Source organism: Oncorhynchus kisutch, linkage group LG3 (genome assembly GCF_002021735.2).
Source record: "Oncorhynchus kisutch isolate 150728-3 linkage group LG3, Okis_V2, whole genome shotgun sequence".
NCBI classification, from domain to species: domain Eukaryota; kingdom Metazoa; phylum Chordata; class Actinopteri; order Salmoniformes; family Salmonidae; genus Oncorhynchus; species Oncorhynchus kisutch.
Window position 1 is genome coordinate 76,324,301 of NC_034176.2, and position 23,882 is coordinate 76,348,182.

General features: G+C 42.6%; 1 protein-coding gene across 1 annotated transcript in view; it reads right to left on the reverse strand.

Moving 5' to 3' along the window:
• LOC109880633 (sodium-dependent noradrenaline transporter) overlaps positions 1 to 11,122 on the reverse strand; it is a 49,992-nt gene extending 38,870 nt beyond the window's left edge. Inside the window, exons 1-4 of the mRNA XM_031814880.1 lie at positions 11,015 to 11,122; positions 10,031 to 10,525; positions 7,748 to 7,879; positions 5,256 to 5,493 (exon numbers count right to left, since the gene is read on the reverse strand). Coding sequence (XP_031670740.1) covers positions 5,256 to 5,493; positions 7,748 to 7,879; positions 10,031 to 10,328 — 668 coding nt within the window. The 5' untranslated portion in view covers positions 10,329 to 10,525; positions 11,015 to 11,122. The remainder of the gene's footprint in view (positions 1 to 5,255; positions 5,494 to 7,747; positions 7,880 to 10,030; positions 10,526 to 11,014) is intronic.
• Positions 11,123 to 23,882: the final 12,760 nt, after the last annotated feature.

Below are 23,882 nucleotides of genomic sequence, written 5' to 3' on the forward strand. Positions count from 1 at the left end.
ACAGAACCCACTGTACTCACTCATAGAACAGGACAGGACCCACTGTACTCACTTATAGAACAGGGACAGAACCCACTGTACTCACTCATAGAACAGGACAGAACCCACTGTACTCACTCATAGAACAGAACAGAACCCACTGTACTCACTCATAGAACAGGACAGAACCCACTGTACTTACTCATAGAACAGGACAGAACCCACTGTACTCACTCATAGAACAGGACAGGACCCACTGTACTCACTCATAGAACAGGACAGAACCCACTGTACTCACTCATAGAACAGGACGGAACCCACTGTACTCACTCATAGAACAGGACAGGACCCACTGTACTCACTCATAGAACAGGACAGAACCCACTGTACTCACTCATAGAACAGGACAGAACCCACTGTACTCACTCATAGAACAGGAACAGGACAGAACCCACTGTACTCACTCATAGAACAGGACAGAACCCACAGTACTCACTCATAGAACAGGACCCACTGTACTCACTCATAGAACAGGACAGAACCCACTGTACTCACTCATAGAACAGGACAGAACCCACTGTACTTACTCATAGAACAGGAACAGGACAGAACCCACTGTACTCACTCATAGAACAGGACAGGACCCACTGTACTCACTCATAGAACAGGGACAGAACCCACTGTACTCACTCATAGAACAGGACAGAACCCACTGTACTCACTCATAGAACAGGACAGAATCCACTGTACTCACTCATAGAACAGGATAGAACCCACTGTACTCACTCATAGAACAGGACAGAACCCACTGTACTCACTCATAGAACAGGACAGAATCCACTGTACTCACTCATAGAACAGGATAGAACCCACTGTACTCACTCATAGAACAGGACAGAACCCACTGTACTCACTCATAGAACAGGACAGAATCCACTGTACTCACTCATAGAACAGGGACAGAACCCACTGTACTCACTCATAGAACAGGACAGAACCCACTGTACTCACTCATAGAACAGGACAGAACCCACTGTACTCACTCATAGAACAGGACAGAATCCACTGTACTCACTCATAGAACAGGATAGAACCCACTGTACTCACTCATAGAACAGGACAGAACCCACTGTACTCACTCATAGAACAGGACAGAACCCACTGTACTCACTCATAGAACAGGATAGAACCCACTGTACTCACTCATAGAACAGGACAGAACCCACTGTACTCACTCATAGAACAGGACAGAACCCACTGTACTTACTCATAGAACAGGAACAGGACAGGACCCACTGTACTCACTCATAGAACAGGACAGAACCCACTGTACTCACTCATAGAACAGGACAGGACCCACTGTACTCATAGAACAGGGACAGAACCCACTGTACTCATTGAACAGGACAGAACCCACTGTACTCATAGAACAGGGACAGAACCCACTGGACTTACTCATAGAACAGGGACAGAACCCACTGTACTCATTGAACAGGACAGAACCCACTGTACTCACTCATAGAACAGGATAGAACCCACTGTACTCACTCATAGAACAGGACAGAACCCACTGTACTCACTCATAGAACAGGACAGAACCCACTGTACTCACTCATAGAACAGGACAGAACCCACTGTACTTACTCATAGAACAGGAACAGGACAGGACCCACTGTACTCACTCATAGAACAGGACAGAACCCACTGTACTCACTCATAGAACAGGACAGGACCCACTGTACTCATAGAACAGGGACAGAACCCACTGTACTCATTGAACAGGACAGAACCCACTGTACTCATAGAACAGGGACAGAACCCACTGGACTTACTCATAGAACAGGGACAGAACCCACTGTACTCACTAATAGAACAGGACAGAACCCACTGTACTCACTCATAGAACAGGACAGAATCCACTGTACTCACTCATAGAACAGGGACAGAACCCACTGTACTCACTCATAGAACAGGACAGAACCCACTGTACTTACTCATAGAACAGGAACAGGACAGAACCCACTGTACTCACTCATAGAACAGGACAGGACCCACTGTACTCACTCATAGAACAGGGACAGAACCCACTGTACTCACTCATAGAACAGGACAGAACCCACTGTACTCACTCATAGAACAGGACAGAATCCACTGTACTCACTCATAGAACAGGATAGAACCCACTGTACTCACTCATAGAACAGGACAGAACCCACTGTACTCACTCATAGAACAGGATAGAACCCACTGTACTCACTCATAGAACAGGACAGAACCCACTGTACTCACTCATAGAACAGGACAGAACCCACTGTACTCACTCATAGAACAGGATAGAACCCACTGTACTCACTCATAGAACAGGACAGAACCCACTGTACTCACTCATAGAACAGGACAGAACCCACTGTACTTACTCATAGAACAGGAACAGGACAGGACCCACTGTACTCACTCATAGAACAGGACAGAACCCACTGTACTCACTCATAGAACAGGACAGAACCCACTGTACTCACTCATAGAACAGGACAGAACCCACTGTACTTACTCATAGAACAGGAACAGGACAGGACCCACTGTACTCACTCATAGAACAGGACAGAACCCACTGTACTCACTCATAGAACAGGACAGGACCCACTGTACTCATAGAACAGGGACAGAACCCACTGTACTCATTGAACAGGACAGAACCCACTGTACTCATAGAACAGGGACAGAACCCACTGGACTTACTCATAGAACAGGGACAGAACCCACTGTACTCACTAATAGAACAGGACAGAACCCACTGTACTCACTCATAGAACAGGACAGAATCCACTGTACTCACTCATAGAACAGGGACAGAACCCACTGTACTCACTCATAGAACAGGACAGAACCCACTGTACTTACTCATAGAACAGGAACAGGACAGAACCCACTGTACTCACTCATAGAACAGGACAGGACCCACTGTACTCACTCATAGAACAGGGACAGAACCCACTGTACTCACTCATAGAACAGGACAGAACCCACTGTACTCACTCATAGAACAGGACAGAACCCACTGTACTCACTCATAGAACAGGACAGAATCCACTGTACTCACTCATAGAACAGGATAGAACCCACTGTACTCACTCATAGAACAGGACAGAACCCACTGTACTCACTCATAGAACAGGACAGAATCCACTGTACTCACTCATAGAACAGGAACAGGACAGAACCCACTGTACTCACTCATAGAACAGGACAGGACCCATTGTACTCACTCATAGAACAGGGACAGAACCCACTGTACTCACTCATAGAACAGGACAGAACCCACTGTACTCACTCATAGAACAGGACAGAACCCACTGTACTCACTCATAGAACAGGACAGAATCCACTGTACTCACTCATAGAACAGGATAGAACCCACTGTACTCACTCATAGAACAGGACAGAACCCACTGTACTCACTCATAGAACAGGACAGAACCCACTGTACTCACTCATAGAACAGGATAGAACCCACTGTACTCACTCATAGAACAGGACAGAACCCACTGTACTCACTCATAGAACAGGACAGAACCCACTGTACTTACTCATAGAACAGGAACAGGACAGGACCCACTGTACTCACTCATAGAACAGGACAGAACCCACTGTACTCACTCATAGAACAGGACAGGACCCACTGTACTCATAGAACAGGGACAGAACCCACTGTACTCATTGAACAGGACAGAACCCACTGTACTCATAGAACAGGGACAGAACCCACTGGACTTACTCATAGAACAGGGACAGAACCCACTGTACTCATTGAACAGGACAGAACCAACTGTACTCACTCATAGAACAGGACAGAACCCACTGTACTTACTCATAGAACAGGAACAGGACAGAACCCACTGTACTCACTCATAGAACAGGACAGGACCCACTGTACTCACTCATAGAACAGGGACAGAACCCACTGTACTCACTCATAGAACAGGACAGAACCCACTGTACTCACTCATAGAACAGGACAGAACCCACTGTACTCACTCATAGAACAGGACAGAATCCACTGTACTCACTCATAGAACAGGATAGAACCCACTGTACTCACTCATAGAACAGGACAGAACCCACTGTACTCACTCATAGAACAGGACAGAATCCACTGTACTCACTCATAGAACAGGAACAGGACAGAACCCACTGTACTCACTCATAGAACAGGACAGGACCCACTGTACTCACTCATAGAACAGGGACAGAACCCACTGTACTCACTCATAGAACAGGACAGAACCCACTGTACTCACTCATAGAACAGGACAGAACCCACTGTACTCACTCATAGAACAGGACAGAATCCACTGTACTCACTCATAGAACAGGATAGAACCCACTGTACTCACTCATAGAACAGGACAGAACCCACTGTACTCACTCATAGAACAGGACAGAACCCACTGTACTCACTCATAGAACAGGATAGAACCCACTGTACTCACTCATAGAACAGGACAGAACCCACTGTACTCACTCATAGAACAGGACAGAACCCACTGTACTTACTCATAGAACAGGAACAGGACAGGACCCACTGTACTCACTCATAGAACAGGACAGAACCCACTGTACTCACTCATAGAACAGGACAGGACCCACTGTACTCATAGAACAGGGACAGAACCCACTGTACTCATTGAACAGGACAGAACCCACTGTACTCATAGAACAGGGACAGAACCCACTGGACTTACTCATAGAACAGGGACAGAACCCACTGTACTCATTGAACAGGACAGAACCCACTGTACTCACTCATAGAACAGGATAGAACCCACTGTACTCACTCATAGAACAGGACAGAACCCACTGTACTCACTCATAGAACAGGACAGAACCCACTGTACTCACTCATAGAACAGGATAGAACCCACTGTACTCACTCATAGAACAGGACAGAACCCACTGTACTCACTCATAGAACAGGACAGAACCCACTGTACTTACTCATAGAACAGGAACAGGACAGGACCCACTGTACTCACTCATAGAACAGGACAGAACCCACTGTACTCACTCATAGAACAGGACAGGACCCACTGTACTCATAGAACAGGGACAGAACCCACTGTACTCATTGAACAGGACAGAACCCACTGTACTCATAGAACAGGGACAGAACCCACTGGACTTACTCATAGAACAGGGACAGAACCCACTGTACTCATTGAACAGGACAGAACCCACTGTACTCACTCATAGAACAGGACAGAACCCACTGTACTCACTCATAGAACTCTGCAGCAGGCGTCATCTTGTACTTGGCATAAGACGTCCCATTGCCCAGGAAGGATCCGTTTAGTAGCTTGGGGTCTGTGCAGTTCGGACTGTTCCAGGCGTTGCCACAATGGAGCCAGGGCAGCTCACTGGTCATAGAGGAGAACAGGTAGTACAGGGACCAGGCTATGATGACGTTGTAGTAGAAACCCACATACAACGCTATGATGATCACAGTGTAGCCCACACCTGAGGGAGGGAGGGAGGGATATGGATGAGAGAAACAGAGAGAGAAACAGAGAGCAGAGAGAGAGAGAGAGATGGTTATATACTGTTGGTTACATAGGGTTACAGAGGGTGGAATCCTGCTACTCCTGTCTAATGCCAATCATAAATGTGTATGTGTGAGGGAACACAAATAACAAACCAAACTATGCAGCATGTATCCACAAGACCTTGGACAGCAGAGACTACTGAAAAAACGAGCACAGCAGTGGAATACCAGCTAGTATTATGTTTTTTTTTAAGAACTTGAGGAAATTTGAGGAATCAACCACTTGTTTCACCTGATTCAATGTATTATTTGAGCAGAATGTGATGTCCTATTCAATAACTTAGATTTTTGGTTGAGATGGAGCCGTTGAATCCAACATATTCATTATTAACTTGTAAATTCAATTTGAAATCAAGCGAAAATGGAATTAAAGCCAGACCCAGTGGCACAGAGGAAACTTTCCAAGCAGAAGATACATCTCCTTCAAATGGTGACACTGTAACTATAAATGTCTTCTTATGTAATGTGTTGAAGATCGCAGGTCTGTTGAGATCTTCACAATTTCTATAATAATCTGCCCGGAATCTCCAACAGCATTGATCACTTGCATCATGCATATACTTTTAATGTAATCCTTTACAGTAATCCAGGTCATTTGGTTGTGCTATTACATGAAGCACTGTGATAACACATTAAGTTGTTGTATTAATCAGCTAAATCACTGTCATTGTGTTCCCATTTCAACTTTGTTGTGCTTTTAAATGGCTTAAAGTGCTTTGATACACTTTTAGGTGCCAACTAAACCAAAATTATTCATTGTTTTTCCATTGGAATGTGGTTTTGACCACATTCATTTACAACAATTTAAATTACGTTTCTGCTTATAATTTCCGATATTTGGGAGGCCAAATTATAATTTCCAGCATTTGCCATTTGTTTGTCAACTAAAGATTGATACATGCAGCTTCTCTTCTGTCATAACTTCTGCCTAGTTACATGTTCTGCCTAGTTACATGTTCTGCCTAGTTACATGTTCTGCCTAGTTACATGTTCTGCCTAGTTACATGTTCTGCCTAGTTACATGTTCTGCCTAGTTACATGTTCTGCCTAGTTACATGTTCTGCCTAGTTACATGTTCTGCCTAGTTACATGTTCTGCCTAATTAAATAAAGGTTATATAAAAATACAAATAAATGACTTGTTGTCCCAGAAGACTAAATAAAGTAGTGCTCATCAGAATTATGTCTTCCATGGATAAAATGAATGCTTTAGTAATCTAGTTAACACCGGTAAAGTTGTCTGTCCAAATATCATCAGTTTGACCTGTTTTAAGGAAATTAAAAGCTGAGAAAACAACTAAACACATTTCAGATAAGACTTTAGTTTGTCTTGGGTGCATATTTTATGTGGTTGAAATACTGTCTGCTTGCATAACAGTGTGAAAGATAACACATTACACAAGCATTTGCATTTTCACAAGAGATGCTGAAAGAAAGAAATAATACCTCCTAACTACTGTTCCCGAGACGAAATGAACATTTGTTGTATAATTTCACTGCAAGAAATGCATAATTCTGCAAGAGTTAATATGATATTACACTACATGTGAGAGGTTATAGGCCTACAGGCAGTGTCCATAGTTCAGTTACTATTCCATTTAACCCAAATGAACTTCAATTAGAAGTATTCATTTTATTCATGGATACAGGGATACTCATGAGGGGGATATATCATCTATATTACGGAAGTCATTTTTGCTGGACCCCAGGAAGAGTAGTTTCTGCCTTGGCAGCAGCTAATGGGGATCCATAATACTGACAAAATATGAAAGGTGCATGTAAACAGCTTATACCGAATAAGACCTGTAGCGGGATATGAGCTACCGTCCGGAATACTGTGCACCTTTAAACGTGGTCACTGATAGATAACACATTGGAAATTCAACAAACTTTTGGCTGTCTTTTTGACTGGGTGAATATAGGTTACAATATCATTCATCAACGTCCTGTCCACATTGAAATGATGTGGTGTGCCCAATGGGAAGGAACATTAAAAGAGCAGGGAAAGGAAGGAGGGGAAAGGACAAGAGGTGAGTGAAACGAGAGAGAGATGTTCAAAGATAGAGAAGAAAAGAGAGGCCAGGAGCCTTGAGAAGGTGAGAGGTGGGAGATGAGGCAGAGGTCAGGGAAGAGATGGAATACAGAGATGGGAGAGAGAGAGACAGCTCACCTTTAAAGACAGGGCAGATCTTCCAGACTGTAGCAGCTCCTTCCCTATTGTACTGTCCCAGGGCTAGTTCCATATAGAACAGAGGCATCCCAGCAATCACCAGGAACAGAATGTAGGGGATTAGAAAGGCACCTGAAATCACCACAAAACCCCACAAAACAACGTTTTTGAACGTGAACCTTTTGGCATTTGTGTTGCAGCCAAGACAACATATTTAGCATTTTGTGGGTGTTTTTGCCCTGGCAATGTGTGTTGATGATGAGATCTAAAGAAAAATCACATGAAACAGACATCAACATGGACTCTCCAGGCACAGACAGTGAATTGTCCATGTTTGGTAGCTTTTTATGTTCCAGTGAATTTGAGGAAGAATAAAATTCCCTTCATCTAGTATAATAAAAAATATATTGTATGCAACATTTGAACAAAAAGCTGAGCATTGGGCTGCATTACAGCCTTTCAGAGAGCGCCAAATAAACATGACCCACAGCTGAAGAGAACATGACCCACAGCTGAAGAGTTGGCACCACAGGACACAACACTGCAACACTCAGTTCACCAGATGAAGATACACATGTCTATTTTCACCACGTGAAGTGTAATGCTGCCAAAGGGGACAGGAAATCTAGTAAACACTAGTAAACACTGTTATTACAACAAGCTACTGAAGGTCTGTGGTGGCAAACCCAAAATGTCACTTTGTAATTAACAATGACCTTTGGTTTGTTAACATTCACTCGGCTCGATTATAGATATATTCAGGTGCAGTTTTTATGTTTTCTCTTGTTGTGGTCATTTGATTTGGTCATTGTTGGCAATCAATAATCTCTGTAGTTAGCCTTTGCTTTGTTGTTCATTCTTCAGATTTGTGATAACCCTGACTGGCACGTCTAACAGATGTTATCTAAAACTCTTCTTATCAAACAAATGCAGCACACATATTACAAGTGATTTGCTTACTTGTTCCACCACCACTACTGAGCCACTGAAATATGCCTAAGTCATTATTATTCGCTCTCAACCTGGTCTCTGTGTAAATCCGAGGCATTACATTTTGTATATGTTAAGAATCACAATTCGTATTATATGTTACAAATTAGCAAAACGTACAATATGTTACGAATTTGCAGAACTTATGATATGTTACGAATTCTAGCTAGGTGGCTAATGTTAGCTATCTGGAAAATGTTATCTAGGCTAAGGGTTAGGGTTACGGTTAGGAGTTAGGTTAAAGGTTAGGGGAAGGGTTAGCTAAAAGGAATAAGGTTTGGGAAAGGTTAGCTAACATGCTAAGTATTTGCAAAGTAGCAAGTATTTGAAAAGTTGCAAATGAGCTAAAGTTGTCTGTCATGAGATTTGAATTCGCAACCTTTGGATTGCTATAAGTTAGCATTTCACGCCCACCCACCCCAACCATACCAAAGTAACATGTCATACTATTTTGAGTGTCAGGGATACATTTTTACTACGTTAAGTCTAGATTATGAGACTAGGCTCTTAATGGTCTAGACCACATGTCGAGGCCTGCAGGCTGGATCAGGCCCTCGAGCCCATTCAAAATACCAAAACCACTAGTTAAAGGACAATTGTTTAGCCAATTTTGACTGCGAGGAAATATAATACATTTTAAGTGTGGCCCCCCAGACCCCGGTGAAGACCGAATGCAGCCCGCAGGAAAAATGGGTTCGACACCGCTGATCTGACACATTTAAATTAAGTTATTAATTATTAACATATTTGCATTTGTTCAACTGTGAGTATTTAAATATTTCCCATCAGCAATAAAGCACTTATGAGCCAGCAACTGGTGTGAATGGGTTATGAGTCAAATCTTTACAGTAAGATACAGTAGCACCCAGATACAGTGAGTGTATTTGCAGTTGAGTCAACCACACTGACCTGAATGAATTTATGCAATGAGGTATTTCCGTTTTCCTCTTAAACTACACTGACCTGAATGAATTTATGCAGTGAGGTATTTCCGTTTCCCTCTTACCAGCAAAGCCTCTTGGCTCAAAAAACCCTGCGCAAAGCTATTTGGGGATTTAAAAAAAATCACTGACTAGTGACTGGTACGTATGGTAGCATACAAACTAACAGATTGGCACATTTTATCATAAACTTACGAAGAAAGTTATTACACAACAGTAAAACAAACGTGATATTAGTCCCAAAGCAGTCTCGCGTTGCCATACCCAGCCTGGATCTCTACGAGGATAGTCCCAAAGGAACCTGGGAAAGTCTTAACAGAAGTCTTTACAGAAGTTATAACAGTTCACTCACCACCTCCATTCTTGTAGCAGAGGTAAGGGAATCTCCAGACATTGGCCAAGTCCACTGCGAAGCCTATGACGGATAGGAGGAAGTCTATTTTCTTTCCCCATGTTTCCCTCTCCTCCAGCTCCTCAGCGGTGCAGGGGGTGCCGTGCGTGCTGGGGGTGGGCATGATGGTCGAACTGGTATACTGGACCCCATTTTGGTCCTTCACCAGTATCAGTTCCACCTCCTTCTTCTCCACATTGCAGGGTTTCAGCGGGGCCACTGATGACAGCTTGTGGTCTGGCAGGACCTGGATGTTCATCTTTTCTCCGGTGTCGGTGTGCAGCTCGCCGAAGGCCTTGTGCTCTCACCGCACGGAGGAAGTATCCGTGGCGGAGGTGATGCTCGCGCAGCAGTGGACCGTGACGACGATGGGAGTCCCGCTAGCGTGGAAAGGCAAACTCTGCATAAGTGCTTATTTTCTCCACGAACTACAGTGGACTCCACCGCATTCTTCGGCTAGAGAGGTAAACAAAAATACATTCATAAGTTTGCAGAGGTGGAATAGTTATGATAAGTTTTATAGCTACACTGGCGCACAGAGAGGAATAGCCAAAATATGGGTGATAGAAAAGGATTTCCTTGTTTCAGAAACCTCAGTCATGTTTTACAAATACATTGTCTTATATTATATTAAATCATATAAACTACTAGTCATGCTATTGGAAACATATTTCAAAATGTTCAAATAAACGTAAATAGCAGGTGAACGTTGTAGAATAGGTTTAGGCTATTCCATTGCTCCTGCGTATTTCTCATAATCCCCGTGCGCATTTGTTGAACGGAGCTAAGCAACATTGGTTAATCAATCAAATGTATACAAACTGGCAGCAATACACCATAAAATATAAATTAAAAGTACAATAGTATAGTCAGTGATGTATAGTATCGTTATTAAAGCACATTAAAGCCCGTATACGTAGAAGAGGAGCGACGGTTGGTCCGTACTTGTGAAGCTACGGACACCTCTCCATGTCCCGTTGCTGCTGTCGTCCTGCTGCGTCTGAGGAGAGACTGCCCATTCTGATGGAACTTTAAGACTCGCCTTGTCATGAGAGATAGACGATATACATTCAGAGCTTTTAAATCAGGTCCTCTCTCTCTCTCTCCACGTGATGTTTTATAATTGAAAATGTTCTTTCTGCTCCTCCCTCCCTCACTTCATGTTGGATCTTTCTTGGCACGCCGTTGTCACTGTTGTGAAGTGCGTGCCAACATGCGCCAGTGGTCCGTCCTAAAGGAATATACACTACATGACCAAAAGTATGTGGACACCTGCTCATCAAACATCTCACTCCAAAATCATTAATATGGAGTTGGTCCCAGTTTTGCTGCTATGACAGCCTCCACTCTTCTGGGAAGGCTTTCCACTAAATGTTGGGACATTGCTGCAGGGACTTGCTTCCATTCAGCCACAAGAGCATTAGTAAGGTCAGGCACTGATGTTGGGCGATTAGGCCTGGCTCGCAGTCGGTGTTCCAATTCATCCCAAAGGTGTTCGATGAAATTCATTTTAGGGCTTCTGTGCAGGCCAGTCAAGGTCTTCCACACACTCGACAAACTATTTCTGTATGAACCTCACTTTGTGCACAGGGGCATTGTCATGCTGTAACAGGAAAGGGCTTTCCCCAAACTGTTGCCACAAAGCTGGAAGCACAGAACCATCTGAATGTCATTGTATGCTGTAGTGTTAAGATTTCCCTTTAATGCAACTAAGGGGCCTACTACGAACCATGAAAAACATGCTTTTTCCATTATTCCTTCCCCACCAAACTTTACTACGCATTGGGGTAGGTAGCGTTCTCCTGGCATCTGCCAAACCCAGATTCAACCGTTGGACTGCATATGGTGAAGTGTGATTCATCACTCCAGAGAACGCGTTTCCACTGGTCCAGAGTCCAATGGCGGTGAGCTTAACACCATTTCGACTTCACAATAACAGCACTTACAGTTGACTAGGGCAGCTCTAGCAGGGCAGACATTTGACAAACTGACTTGTTGAAAAGGTGGCATCCTATGACGGTGCTACGTTGAAAGTCACTGAGCTGTTCATTAAGGCCATTCTACTGCCAATGTTTGTCTATGGAAATTGCAAGGCTGTGTGCTTGATTTTATACACCTGTCAGCAATGGGTGTGGCTTAAATAGCCAAATCCACTAATTCCACTAATTGTCAAACTTACTTTTGTATATACAGTGCATTCAGAAAGTATTCAGACCCCTTGACTTATTCCACATTTTGTTACATTACAGCCTTATTCTAAAATTTATTAAATTGTTTTTTTTCCTCGTCAATCTACACACAATACCCCAGAATGACAAAACAAAACAGGATTATTGTTTTTTTTGCAAATGTAAAATAAAAACAGAAATATCACATTTGCATAAGTATTCAGATCCTTTACCCTTTTTGTTGAAGCACCTTTGGCAGCGATTACAGCCTTGAGTCTCCTTGGGTAGGACGCTACAAGCTTGGCACACCTGTATTTGGGGAGTTTCACCCATTCTTCTCTGCAGATCCTCTCAAGCTCTGTCAGGTTTGATGGGGAGCGTCGCTGCACAGCTATTTTCAGGTCTCTCCAGAGACTTTTGATTGGGTTCAAGTCTGCGTTCTGTGTGTGCCACTCAAGGACATTCAGAGACTTGTCCTGAAGCCAGTCCTACGCTGTCTAGGCTGTGTGCTTAGGGTCATTGTCCTTTTGGAAGGTGAACCATCGCCCCAGTCTGAGGTCCTGAGCGCTGTGGAGAAGGTTTTCATCAAGGATCTCTCAGTACTTTGTTCCGATCATCTTTCCCTTGATCCTGACTAGACTCTCAGTCCCTGCCGCTGAAAAACATCAACACATGATGATGCTGCCACCCCCACGCTTCACCATAGGGATGGTGCCAGGGTTCCTCCAGACGTGACGCTTGACATTCAGGCCAAAGAGTTCAATCTTGGTTTCATCAAACCAGAGAATCTTCTTTCTCATGGTCTGAGAGTCATTTAGGTGTCTTTTGGCAAACTCCAAGCGGGCTGTCATGTGCCTTTTACTGTGGAGCGGCTTCCGTCTGGCCTGATTGGTGGAGTGCTGGAGAGATGGTTGTCCTTCTGGAAGGTTCTCCCATCTCCACAGAGGAACTCTGGAGCTCTGTCAGAGTGACCATCGGGTTCTTGGTCACCTCCCTGACCAAGGCCCTTCTCCCCTGATTGCTCAGTTTGGCCAGGTGGTCAGCTCTAGGGAGAGTCTTGGTGGGTCCAAACTTCTTACATTGATGTAGGCCACTGTGTTCTTGGGGACCGTCAATTGTTTTCAGAGTTGTTTTGGTACCCTTCCCCAGATATGTGCCTCGACACAATCCTGTCTCAGAACTCTACGGACAATTCCTTCGACCTCATGGCTTGGTTTTTGCTCTGATATGCACTGTCAACTGTCGGACCTTATATAGACATGTGTGTGCCTTTCCAAATCATGTCCAAACAATTGAATTTACCACAGGTGGAATCGAATCAAGTTGTAGAAACATCTCAAGGATGATCAATGGAAACAGAATGCACCTGAGCTCAAATTTGAGTCTCATAGCAAAGGGTCTGAATACTTATGTAATTAAAGTATTTCAGTCATTTTTACATTGTTTTTCTGCAAAAATGTTTTTAAAAAACAGTTTTCGTCTTTTCATTATGGTGTATTGTGTGTTAATTGATGAAGGGAAAAAATAATTGTATATATTTAAGAATAAGGCTGTAACGTAACAACATGTGGAAAAATGGAAGGGGTGTGAATACTTTCCGAATACACATGTGTACATACACATTGAATTTAATCCGTGGTAAATGCAGCATAGGATACAGAGAATGCAATAGGCCTTCTTCTCACGCAAGTAGATTTGGATGACTTATTATAGGACATTTTCAATAGGATATTTAAAAGTGTTGACAGACTTAATGTTATTCATTGTTTTAGCATATTGAAGCCATTACATTGTTTGAAAGTATGAACAGTTACAAATCACAGTTCTATTTTTGTTGTATTTTGATATTTTCTAAAATTGTTTTTTCTTTTACCGAAAGCAAGAAAATAAAACTTATTTCAGAAATGTTTTAATTTGGACTTTATTTATCTGTTTCTTCTCCCAACTAAATATATTGAATTACAGTTTTCTAAGAAGCGGTAAAAGCACTGTGTTCCATACGTAATTAAATAACACACCAGCTTTTGCCATGGGCAATGATTTCTATTAGATATGGGTGATCAGTTCATCCCATTAAAGTCAATGAATGTCCCCTTAAAGCTCTCCAGTGCTTTCCAGGCTTCTCTTATAAAACCTTAAAAGGGCTGTTTGGGGGCGTTTTGTTTGTAAAGATGAAATAATTGAAGTGATAGAGAAGGAAAGAGCGAGGTGAGGCCTATATGGATGGGTTATATGTTATTAGTGGTGTTTTCCTCTGTGGCATCTTGGATTTATTTCCTCCCATTTAACAGAGTTGTGAAGGTAGGCTACATTTGAATAGGTGAACCCAGGACAGATGGCAAACAATACCTACAAAATCTGTCTAAAGTTCATGTTTTGATTCATTTAAAGGCCTATTCATGTTAAAGAATAAATGGCAATAGAAAAACATGCACTAACCAAGGACTGAATCTTAACATACATAATGTGAATTTCCATACACATCTTCCATTGATATCAATATATTAAGATAGCCGGGAATACAAACTTGTGAAACATATCTGTTTGGTTTCCAGGCTAGTATTACGCAACAGTTGGAGTGACGTCTCAGGAAAGATTTTCGGCCACTTCGATGGATAGGCTGTCCAGCGTTGTGCCTGGCTGTCATCCTAGACGATGGCCTGTGACTGGAGATGGATTGCCATGATGGCCTAGATCAGATCTACGGTGCTCTGGTTGTCTCGACAGGGGCATATTTGTCCTCCAAAACCACAGCAGTTCTGATAACCTCTGACACCAACCCACATGACATGGAGCACCATCATTCTGTCATAAGGAAGCGTCCCTTCCTTTTAGATGCAGATCCTAGTGACCTAGGTCTACCAACACCCAGACCGGCATTTACTGCTGCCTTACCCTTATTTCTGAATCATTCTAACTGCTCACGGCAAAGCAATCTCTTCCCTCCCTTCTGGCCTCTATCAATCATCCCTACCAGGCCCCATCCCTTCCTACATGCCTGTCTGCCTGCCTCCATGCCTGTTTTTCTGCATTTCTGTCTCTGTCTGTCTCTGTCTGTCTGCCTGCCTGCCTGCCTGCCTGCCTGCCTGCCTGCCTGCCTGCCTGCCTGCCTGTCTCTGTGTACCAGCATCCGTCCATCCATCTGCCTACCCGCCTGCCTCCTTCCCTTCCTCTCCCTCTCTTCCTTCCCTCCATCTTCCCTCTGCCCCGGGGCCTCTTCTCTCCATGGGCCAGCTAGATCCTGATCTCAGATCAGATGAGGTTGATGAGACGTGAAATGTCTCTCACAACAGTCCAGAAAGGCTGCAGCCTCCTCTAGGACCACGGCCAGCCAGGGACCCCTATGCTCTCTGTCCATACCGCTCTCCATCTTCCAGGCCTGCCCTGCCATCGGAGAACCACCCCATCTCTTAACCCTGGAAAGAGCAGAGGCAGGTCCAACAATGCCTGGCCATTCAGGCTCAGTCCAAGTGACTCAGGCAAAAGAGTAGAGAAATGTTGTTTGAGCTAGGATGAGTAGGTCACTTCACTTTAGACTGTTTTCAATATGTTTTTGAGATTAAATGAAATGAGCGGTTTCTTAAGTACCATGTTCTTATGTTTCATATTGTACTGAATGCATTGCCAAAGTTATATGGCATTCAAGTTGATTTCCATGCACTTGTAATATGAACTTAGGCTTCAGCACTTGTTTCTTTATAGATTTAGCCCACATTAAAAAATACTAAAGTTTGCTATGGAATACTACAGTACTTACTATAGAATTATGTAGTAAACTGTAGTATAATGTAGAATACTATACTACACACTAATATCCCTCGATCATGTGAACAACTTAGTATAGAATTTTGCAGTATACTGTAGAATACTATAGTAAATACTGCAGTATTATCCCCCAAAAACATTGTATTAAATACTACAGAAATGTCTGCAAAAACACTATAGTCCGCAAAGGTATAATTGAGCCCCCTATGAATTTACCTGACACCCCTGTGCACTCCTTCACCAGGTTCTCCTCTTCATTCTTCTCTGTTTCAGAAGTGTGTAAAGCCCTGAAAGAAATAGATTTTTTTTAAATCCCCTGGCCCTGATGAACTAGGCCCCTGCCTCCTACACCTAGCTGCAGACATCATTGCTCCCCCTTAACATGTATTTTTAACCTGCTTGATGTTAAGGAAATCCCCAAGTTATGGAAATCTGCTTTTGTACTGCCTATTGACAACTATCGACCCATATCAAAATTGTCTGTACTGTCAAATGTACTGGATTCCTTAGTTAGTAGGCAGCTAAAGGAAAAAGGGGGAGGCTTGCAAGCCGAAGGACACCATCCCAACCATGAAGCATTGGGGTGGCAGCATCATGTTGTGGGGGTGCTTTGCTGCAGGAAGGACTGGTGCGCTTCACAAAATAGATGGCATCATGAGGCGGGAAAATTAGGTGGATATATTGAAGCAACATGGGTCTTCAAAATGGACAATGACCCCAAGCATACTTCCAAAGTTGTGGCAAATTGGCTTAAGGACAACAAAGTCAAGGTGTTGGAGTGGCCATCACAAAGCCCTGACCTCAACCTATATAAAATGTGTGGGCAGAACTGTGCGAGCAAGGATCCTACAAACCTGTCTCAGTTACACCAGCTCTGTCAGGAGGAATGGGCCAAAATTCACCCAATGTATTGTGGGAAGCTTGTGGAAGGCTACCTGAACCATTTGACCCAAGATAAACAATTTAAAGGCAATGCTACCAAATACTAATTGAGTGTATGTAACTTCTGACCCACTGGGAATGTGATGAAGGAAATAAAAGCTGAAATAAATCATTCTCTCTATCATTCTGACATTTCACATTCTTAAAATAAAGTGGTGATCCTAACTGACCCAAGACAGGGCATATTTACTTGGATTAAATGTCAGGAATTGTGAAAAACTGAGTTTAAATATATTTGGCTAAGGTGTATGTAAACTTCCAACTTCTACTGTATATTCCATACATGTTATAGAAAAGAGCAGAAGCTCTGAACTCTCCGTACACTATAGTATTTTTTCATGTGGGTGTGGGTGGGAAAATAATAGTGGGTGGTTGGGTTGGGTTTGAAAATCTTGTTTATAGAATAAAAAATTGCAAAATGTTCTCATGCATAGATTTGATCATTGTGTGAAATTCACACCAATATTGTAATTTATTAACAGAACATGATGTGGAAATTTGCATTTTCTTTTGATTTTGAATTAAATTTACAAATAAAATGTATTATAATGTATTCATTTACACTACCGGTCAAGAGTGTGCAAAGCTGTCATCAAGGCAAATAGTGGCTATTTGAAGAATCTCAAATATAAAATATATTTTGATTTGTTTAACGCTTTTTTTTGGTTACTACATGATTCCATGTGTTATTTCATAGATTTGATGTCTTCACTACTATTAAATGTAATGTAGAAAATAGTACAAAAGTAGGTATGTCCAAACCTTTGACCTGTAGTCTATGTGTGATTCATTTTATATAGATGCGTATGCACATGTTCTAAATTGTATGTCCTCACTTTGAAGAACTGACTCCACGCTGAGCACATTTGATAATTTAGGCCTTGATCTATGGAAGTACACAATGTGCTGGACGAGACCTAGTGTAAGCTGTCATTACCAGGTTTGAGCCCTGTTAGTGTCCCTGAACATCCCTTCTGTAGGGCAGCACTTTACCATGTGCATCAATGTAACCTGGCTGGGAAATCATCATACCAGGAGAATGGCACTAGCAGTCAGGTCAAATGAGATTTCTGAGGGGCTCCTTAGGGTGTGTCTGTTGACTCTAAACACCCTGTCTCAAACATCACACTCTACTATACACTTCAGCTTCTTTTAGAAATCCTCTGGTTCGTATTTTGGTTAATTTCCTTTGTGCCTATAAGCCTCTCCGTGTGACCTACAGATGTGAAGAGATTTAAGTACCACAGCAATGTTAAGTCTTACTGAGTCAGAACCCACCCACATAGTGAGAAAAAAACTCCCTACAACTGTCATTTGATCAATTGACAATTAATAATAGGACTTTTCATCCAGTTTCAGCTGCTTATATGAGAATTAATCACCAATCAGAGATGCACAAAAGCTTTTCATAGTGACAATAGGATCAGCTGTGTAACTAATTTGAAGCGGGGTTTATTGGTTGGTGTGGAATGCTATTTGGCATCACAGAGAAAATGGTTAGAGTGATTGATAAATCGGTGTAAAGCCTAATTTACCACTTCCCCAAAATGTAAAATTGTACAAATCTAACAAATACATTAAAAATTCCCTAGTAATCAAGCAGAATATCCTATAAATCAACTTCAATTTTATATCAATCAAACAATAAGATCGATTGACAAGGGGACATGGGTTTGTGTTTACAGTGTGGGCACCTTCCTCTGCCCAGATCTTACAACGCCAGCATAGCTATTTTACGTATCATCTAACCACATCATATGTTGTAGCAATCTGGTGCCCGACTGGCACAGTCGATGACGTGGCACTCAACCATTGGTTGATAGGTGCATCATCTGAGCAGGGGAAGGCGACCTGTGTCTGTGCTCAGTAATCAGACGTGTAATCAGTAATCAGCCAGAGTGCCTGCTTGGAGAGCCGTGAGGCTTCTGGTTGGTTTGGTGGGCTGGAGGCCTTTTGTTGGTTGTATAGTCTTTAGTTTGGGCATGCCTGTAGTTTCCCTTTTGTACATATTTATGTTTTCTCACCATGTGAGCAAATAATAATCTGCTTTGACTGGCCAACCAAGAGGTCAAGATAGACAGAGCTGGTCCTGGACCAAGTTTAGATTGCCGTCTCCCTGGGAAAATGTATCTTCAACACCTAGGCGCATACGCTGATTTCTCACGTAAATACACACATTCATTCAGGTTACAGACCCTGTAACTAGGCCTAGGACCCCTACACAAAGCGAGTGCAACAATATCCGTAGGCTAGTTATTGGTTTCGTAGCAAACCAATAACTGGCCTACCTAACAAACCTATCTCTCCCAGCTGTCTCCCACCTTCTCTGGCTACTTTCACCCCATTAAGGATCATCTTTTCCAACCAAAGAGCAAGCTGACCTACACTTGTACTAGAGCTCAGGAAAACTCTATCCCGCTCCAAACAGATGTCTGGAAACAAATCACACAAACTCTATCCCAGGGTTGTGAAATTATACAATGAGTTGGAAAACAAACGTGCACAACCAAATATCGGTTGGTTGGCCATTGATGTTCAAAACTTTCTCCAAAAATATTTTTCTTTGCCCAGAACTTTGTTATTATTCTGGAAAAACGTCAAACAGGATTTTTCTTTTTCTTTTTGAGAAAATAATAGAATAGAGAAAATCAACAAGATGTCATCTGCCAGTTTAAGCTAACTGGAGGAACTAGTAAGTGCCAACAATGTGGTGTTGTGGCACTCCCTGAAACTCCCAGAGGGCTGAACGGTAAACTGCGGGAACTGTGCCAGAGTCAGCCATGCTACAGCCAAGGGTGACTGGGTGTCAGCTGGAAGAGCAAGAAGACCCTACTGACAGTCAACTCCAAAATTATTTGGCAAAAAAAATACTATCACTGGTGAGGGCCTCCCGAGTGGTGCGGTGGTCTAAAGCACTGCATCGCCGTGCTAGCTGTGCCGCTAGAGATTCTGGGTGCGAGTCCATGCTCTGTTTCAGCCGGCCGCGATCGGGAGACCCATGGGGCGGCACTCAATTGCCCAGCGTCGTCCGGGTTAAGGCAGGGGTTGGCCGGCAGGGATGTCCTTGTCCTATCGTGCCACTAGCGACTCCTGTGGCTGGCCGGGTGCAGTGCACGCTGACACAGTCGCCAGGTGTACGGTGTTTCCTCTGACACATTGGTGCGGCTGGCTTCCGGGTTAAGTGGGCATTGGCAAGAAGTAGTGTGGCTTGGTTGGGTTGTGTTTCAAGGACGCACGGCTCTCGACCTTCGCCTCTCCCGAATCCGTACGGGAGTTGCAGCGATGTGACAAGACTGTAATTACCAATTGGATACCATGAAATTGTGGAGAAAAAGGGGTAAAATAAAAAATGTAACCGTTGAGCGTGAAAACCCCAGCAGCATTGCAGTTCTTCACACAAACCAGTGAACCTGGCTCCTACTATCATACCCTGTTCAATGGTACTTAAGTGATTTGTCTTGTCCATTCACCCTCTGAATGACACACGTACACAATCCATGTCTCAGTTGTCTCAAGGCTTAAAAATACTCCTTTAACCTGTCTCTTCCCCTTCATCTACACTGATTGAAGTGGATTTAACAAGTGACATCAATAAGGGATCATAACTTTCAACTGGATTCACCTGGTCTGTCTGTCATGGAAACAGCAGCTGTTCTTAATGTTTTGTACACTCAGTTAATATTTCATGCTCCCCAAATTATTTATTATATTTTGTTATATTTTTAATTAATTTCCTGAGCAATTGTATTAGTAAAAAATTACATAATTAAAATGTTTGTTGAGCGTATAATATAGCTCAGTATTTATATCATTTATTTTATACAGTCTTGTTTGCTCATCTTTATCAAGGGTGTCAATCATTTTTTAGGTGACTCTATGTCACACATCTATGTGCAATGCCTGACTGGGGGGTGGTGGACTCTGTAGGGGGGCGTAGATGTCACCCATAGGCTCATCTTAAATATCAACACATGAATCAACACGTGTATACACTCAGACACTAGGTCACTGTCCTTTACAATCAAAGGAGTGTCCTACTATTTACAGTGTATAGCACCCATCTAGATTGATTGAGAGACACTCGACACATATGTTCTTAGTGGGAACCTCCAGGCATGAAAAGGGTGAAACATACATAAGTTCATCTTTCACTGTTTGTTGTCTGTATTATTAAGCCGTCAGCGCAAAGGAGAACACGCGCCCATCTGACTCCTCCTACCTTCCTGGTGAGATAAATAAAAGCCATTCAATTGCAGCGTGTCAATTAGCCTGTTGTTGCTGTCAGGGATGACCTTTTCTTTATGGCGCTGGCCAGCACTGAGGCCTCTCATCTGTCTGACCGCTCGGTCCAGCCACAGCCCCAATGACCAGCCACATCTCTGCAGGAGAGGAGACCAAACCCGATTACAAACACTGATCGCCTGCAATCTAACCAGACAGGTTTACCCCCAGGTAGGGTTGGAATGGATACGGTAATATTGAGAGAGATGCAGAACAGACTGAGAAAGAGAGAGAGAGAGTAGGAGAAAAACAACACCAGACAAGACAACAACCATGTGATGTAATTGATTTTAATTGTGATTCAAATTAAATGGGCTCTACATTTTAAAAGGTTAAATCCAATTGAAGGTGGAAATCACAGCTGGCAATCACGGTCTGTCTAACAGCAGGCTTTTAATGAAGCACGCTGGTCCCCATCATTCATCTGGAGGTGTGTGTGTGTGTGAGAGAGAGATGGAGATAGAGAAATTGCATCTGGGTAGTAGACACTCTTCATGCATCGTTCTAGGGCAACAGACATCATGTTGACAGTTATCAACTGACAAATCACAGCTATGATGTAGAGCTGTTACTTTTGTCATGACTCTCTCTTATGTATTGTATGTTGAAGTATAGGTTCCATTTCATTTAAGAAAACAATGAGAACCAATATGATCCAGTGACATTTAGACCTCTCCTAGATTCCCAATCCTTCATCTTTTGAATAATTATTTCCCCAGGCTGTGTTATGTTATCAATAACTCTTTACTGAATGAAACATATTAATCCTGGATAACACTATGATCTCCATCTATTGTTCATGGTCAGCTCCTGACTGCACTGCTCTGTAATGTCAACGAGGAGCGTTATTGGTCATATTGGTAAATTCATCTTAAAAGTCCCAGATTTTCTAGTTCAATTAAATATTACTATCTAACTGCTATACATGTTGAGTTGAGTCAAAGATACTCGGTGGTTGAGTGAGTAAACCCTTTCTTCTCTAACAGATGTGTGGTTTTAACATGATAACGTGTATGTAAATGCCTCCATCTAGTGGTTCATTTAGAACTGCGCACCTGTTTATTGTTCTGGCAATAGACTGGGAATATCTCAATTGCATACTCTGTGCGTCTTCTTTCTTCTCTCCTCATCTCCTTCTCAAAACCCATTGGATGAGGATGCCAGAGGTTCCTCCCCTCTGACCTTCTCCTCCAATGGGTTTTGAGAAGGAGGCAAGGAGAGAGGACTTGAGGAGTATGCAATTGCGATCTTTCCTATTCCCGCAGTGACCATTGACCAATTAGGAGTCGGGGGTGGAGAATGGCAAGAACAACAATGAACAGCATTTAGATCAATGGGTTAGTAAAGCTCACATAACATTCTAGTGGTGCTCCAGAACTTTTGTATAGTTTCAGACAGTAGCTTTGAAAGTGGTGCTCATTTTTAGGTACTACAGTACGTCATCCAATTGTGTATTACGTCATCCATTTCGTATGAAATGTTGTTGAATTTTTTTTGCAATTCGTATATTATGTTAGGAATCCAATTCGTACAATATGTTACAAATGTGTTGTGCTTAAGATCCCAGACTGCATCTTTAACTTAAAGTTGTGACATGGGATTTACACTAAACACCGATTGACATCTAGGTTTACTGTTACTGATGTAGAAGTCCTACTGTTGACCTCTAGGTGTACTGTTAATGATGTAGAAGTCCTATTGTTGATCTCTAGGTTTACTGTTACTGATGTAGAAGTCCTATTATTGACCTCTAGGTTTACTGTTAATGATGTAGAAGTCCTATTGTTGACCTCTAGGTGTACTGTTAATGATGTAGAAGTCCTATTGTTGACCTCTAGGTTTACTGTTAATGATGTAGAAGTCCTATTGTTGACCTCTAGGTGTACTGTTAATGATGTAGAAGTCCTATTGTTGACCTCTAGGTGTACTGTTAATGATGTAGAAGTCCTATTGTTGACCTCTAGGTGTACTGTTAATGATGTAGAAGTCCTATTGTTGACCTCTAGGCTTACTGTTAATGATGTAGAAGTCCTATTGTTGACCTCTAGGCTTACTGTTAATGATGTAGAAGTCTTATTGGGGGGAAATGTTCTTGACCACTTTGAATAGATTTGCCCAATGGCTTGTAGACTTGTGTGTTCAGAACACTTGGTTTATAGTCTCACCTCATGGTAAACGTTGCTTGAAGTTTACTTCTCAGTTGGAAGTGTCAGTTGGTAGTGTCAGTTGTAGTGTCAGTTGTATGACATAATTCCCAGAGTTTGTTTAATCTTGTTAAAGATCAAATAAGCCTTTGTTGTCTAAAAGCAATAGTTTGTTTTAGTATGGGCCTTTCTTTAGACATATCTGTCAAGCACAGAATTCATTCATGATTGTCAAGGTACTGTACTTTGTTATTTATCCAAAAGAGGGCGCTAGAAGATGACACAGACAACTAATCAAGAGCTTTTGGGTCTTCCAAATCAAATGTAGAAAGGTGAGTAAAGGTGAGAGTAAATTTCGTGTGTGATCAATTATCTCCCACACATGGCGTTGCTGCTTGTTCAACGCTTCTGTTTGCACTCCATAAGTTTACAGTGGCCTTGCTCTAACCCCCTGATCTGCACCACATCACACAGCACACGGTCATCGCTCTGCTCTACCCTGAGGAAACGCCA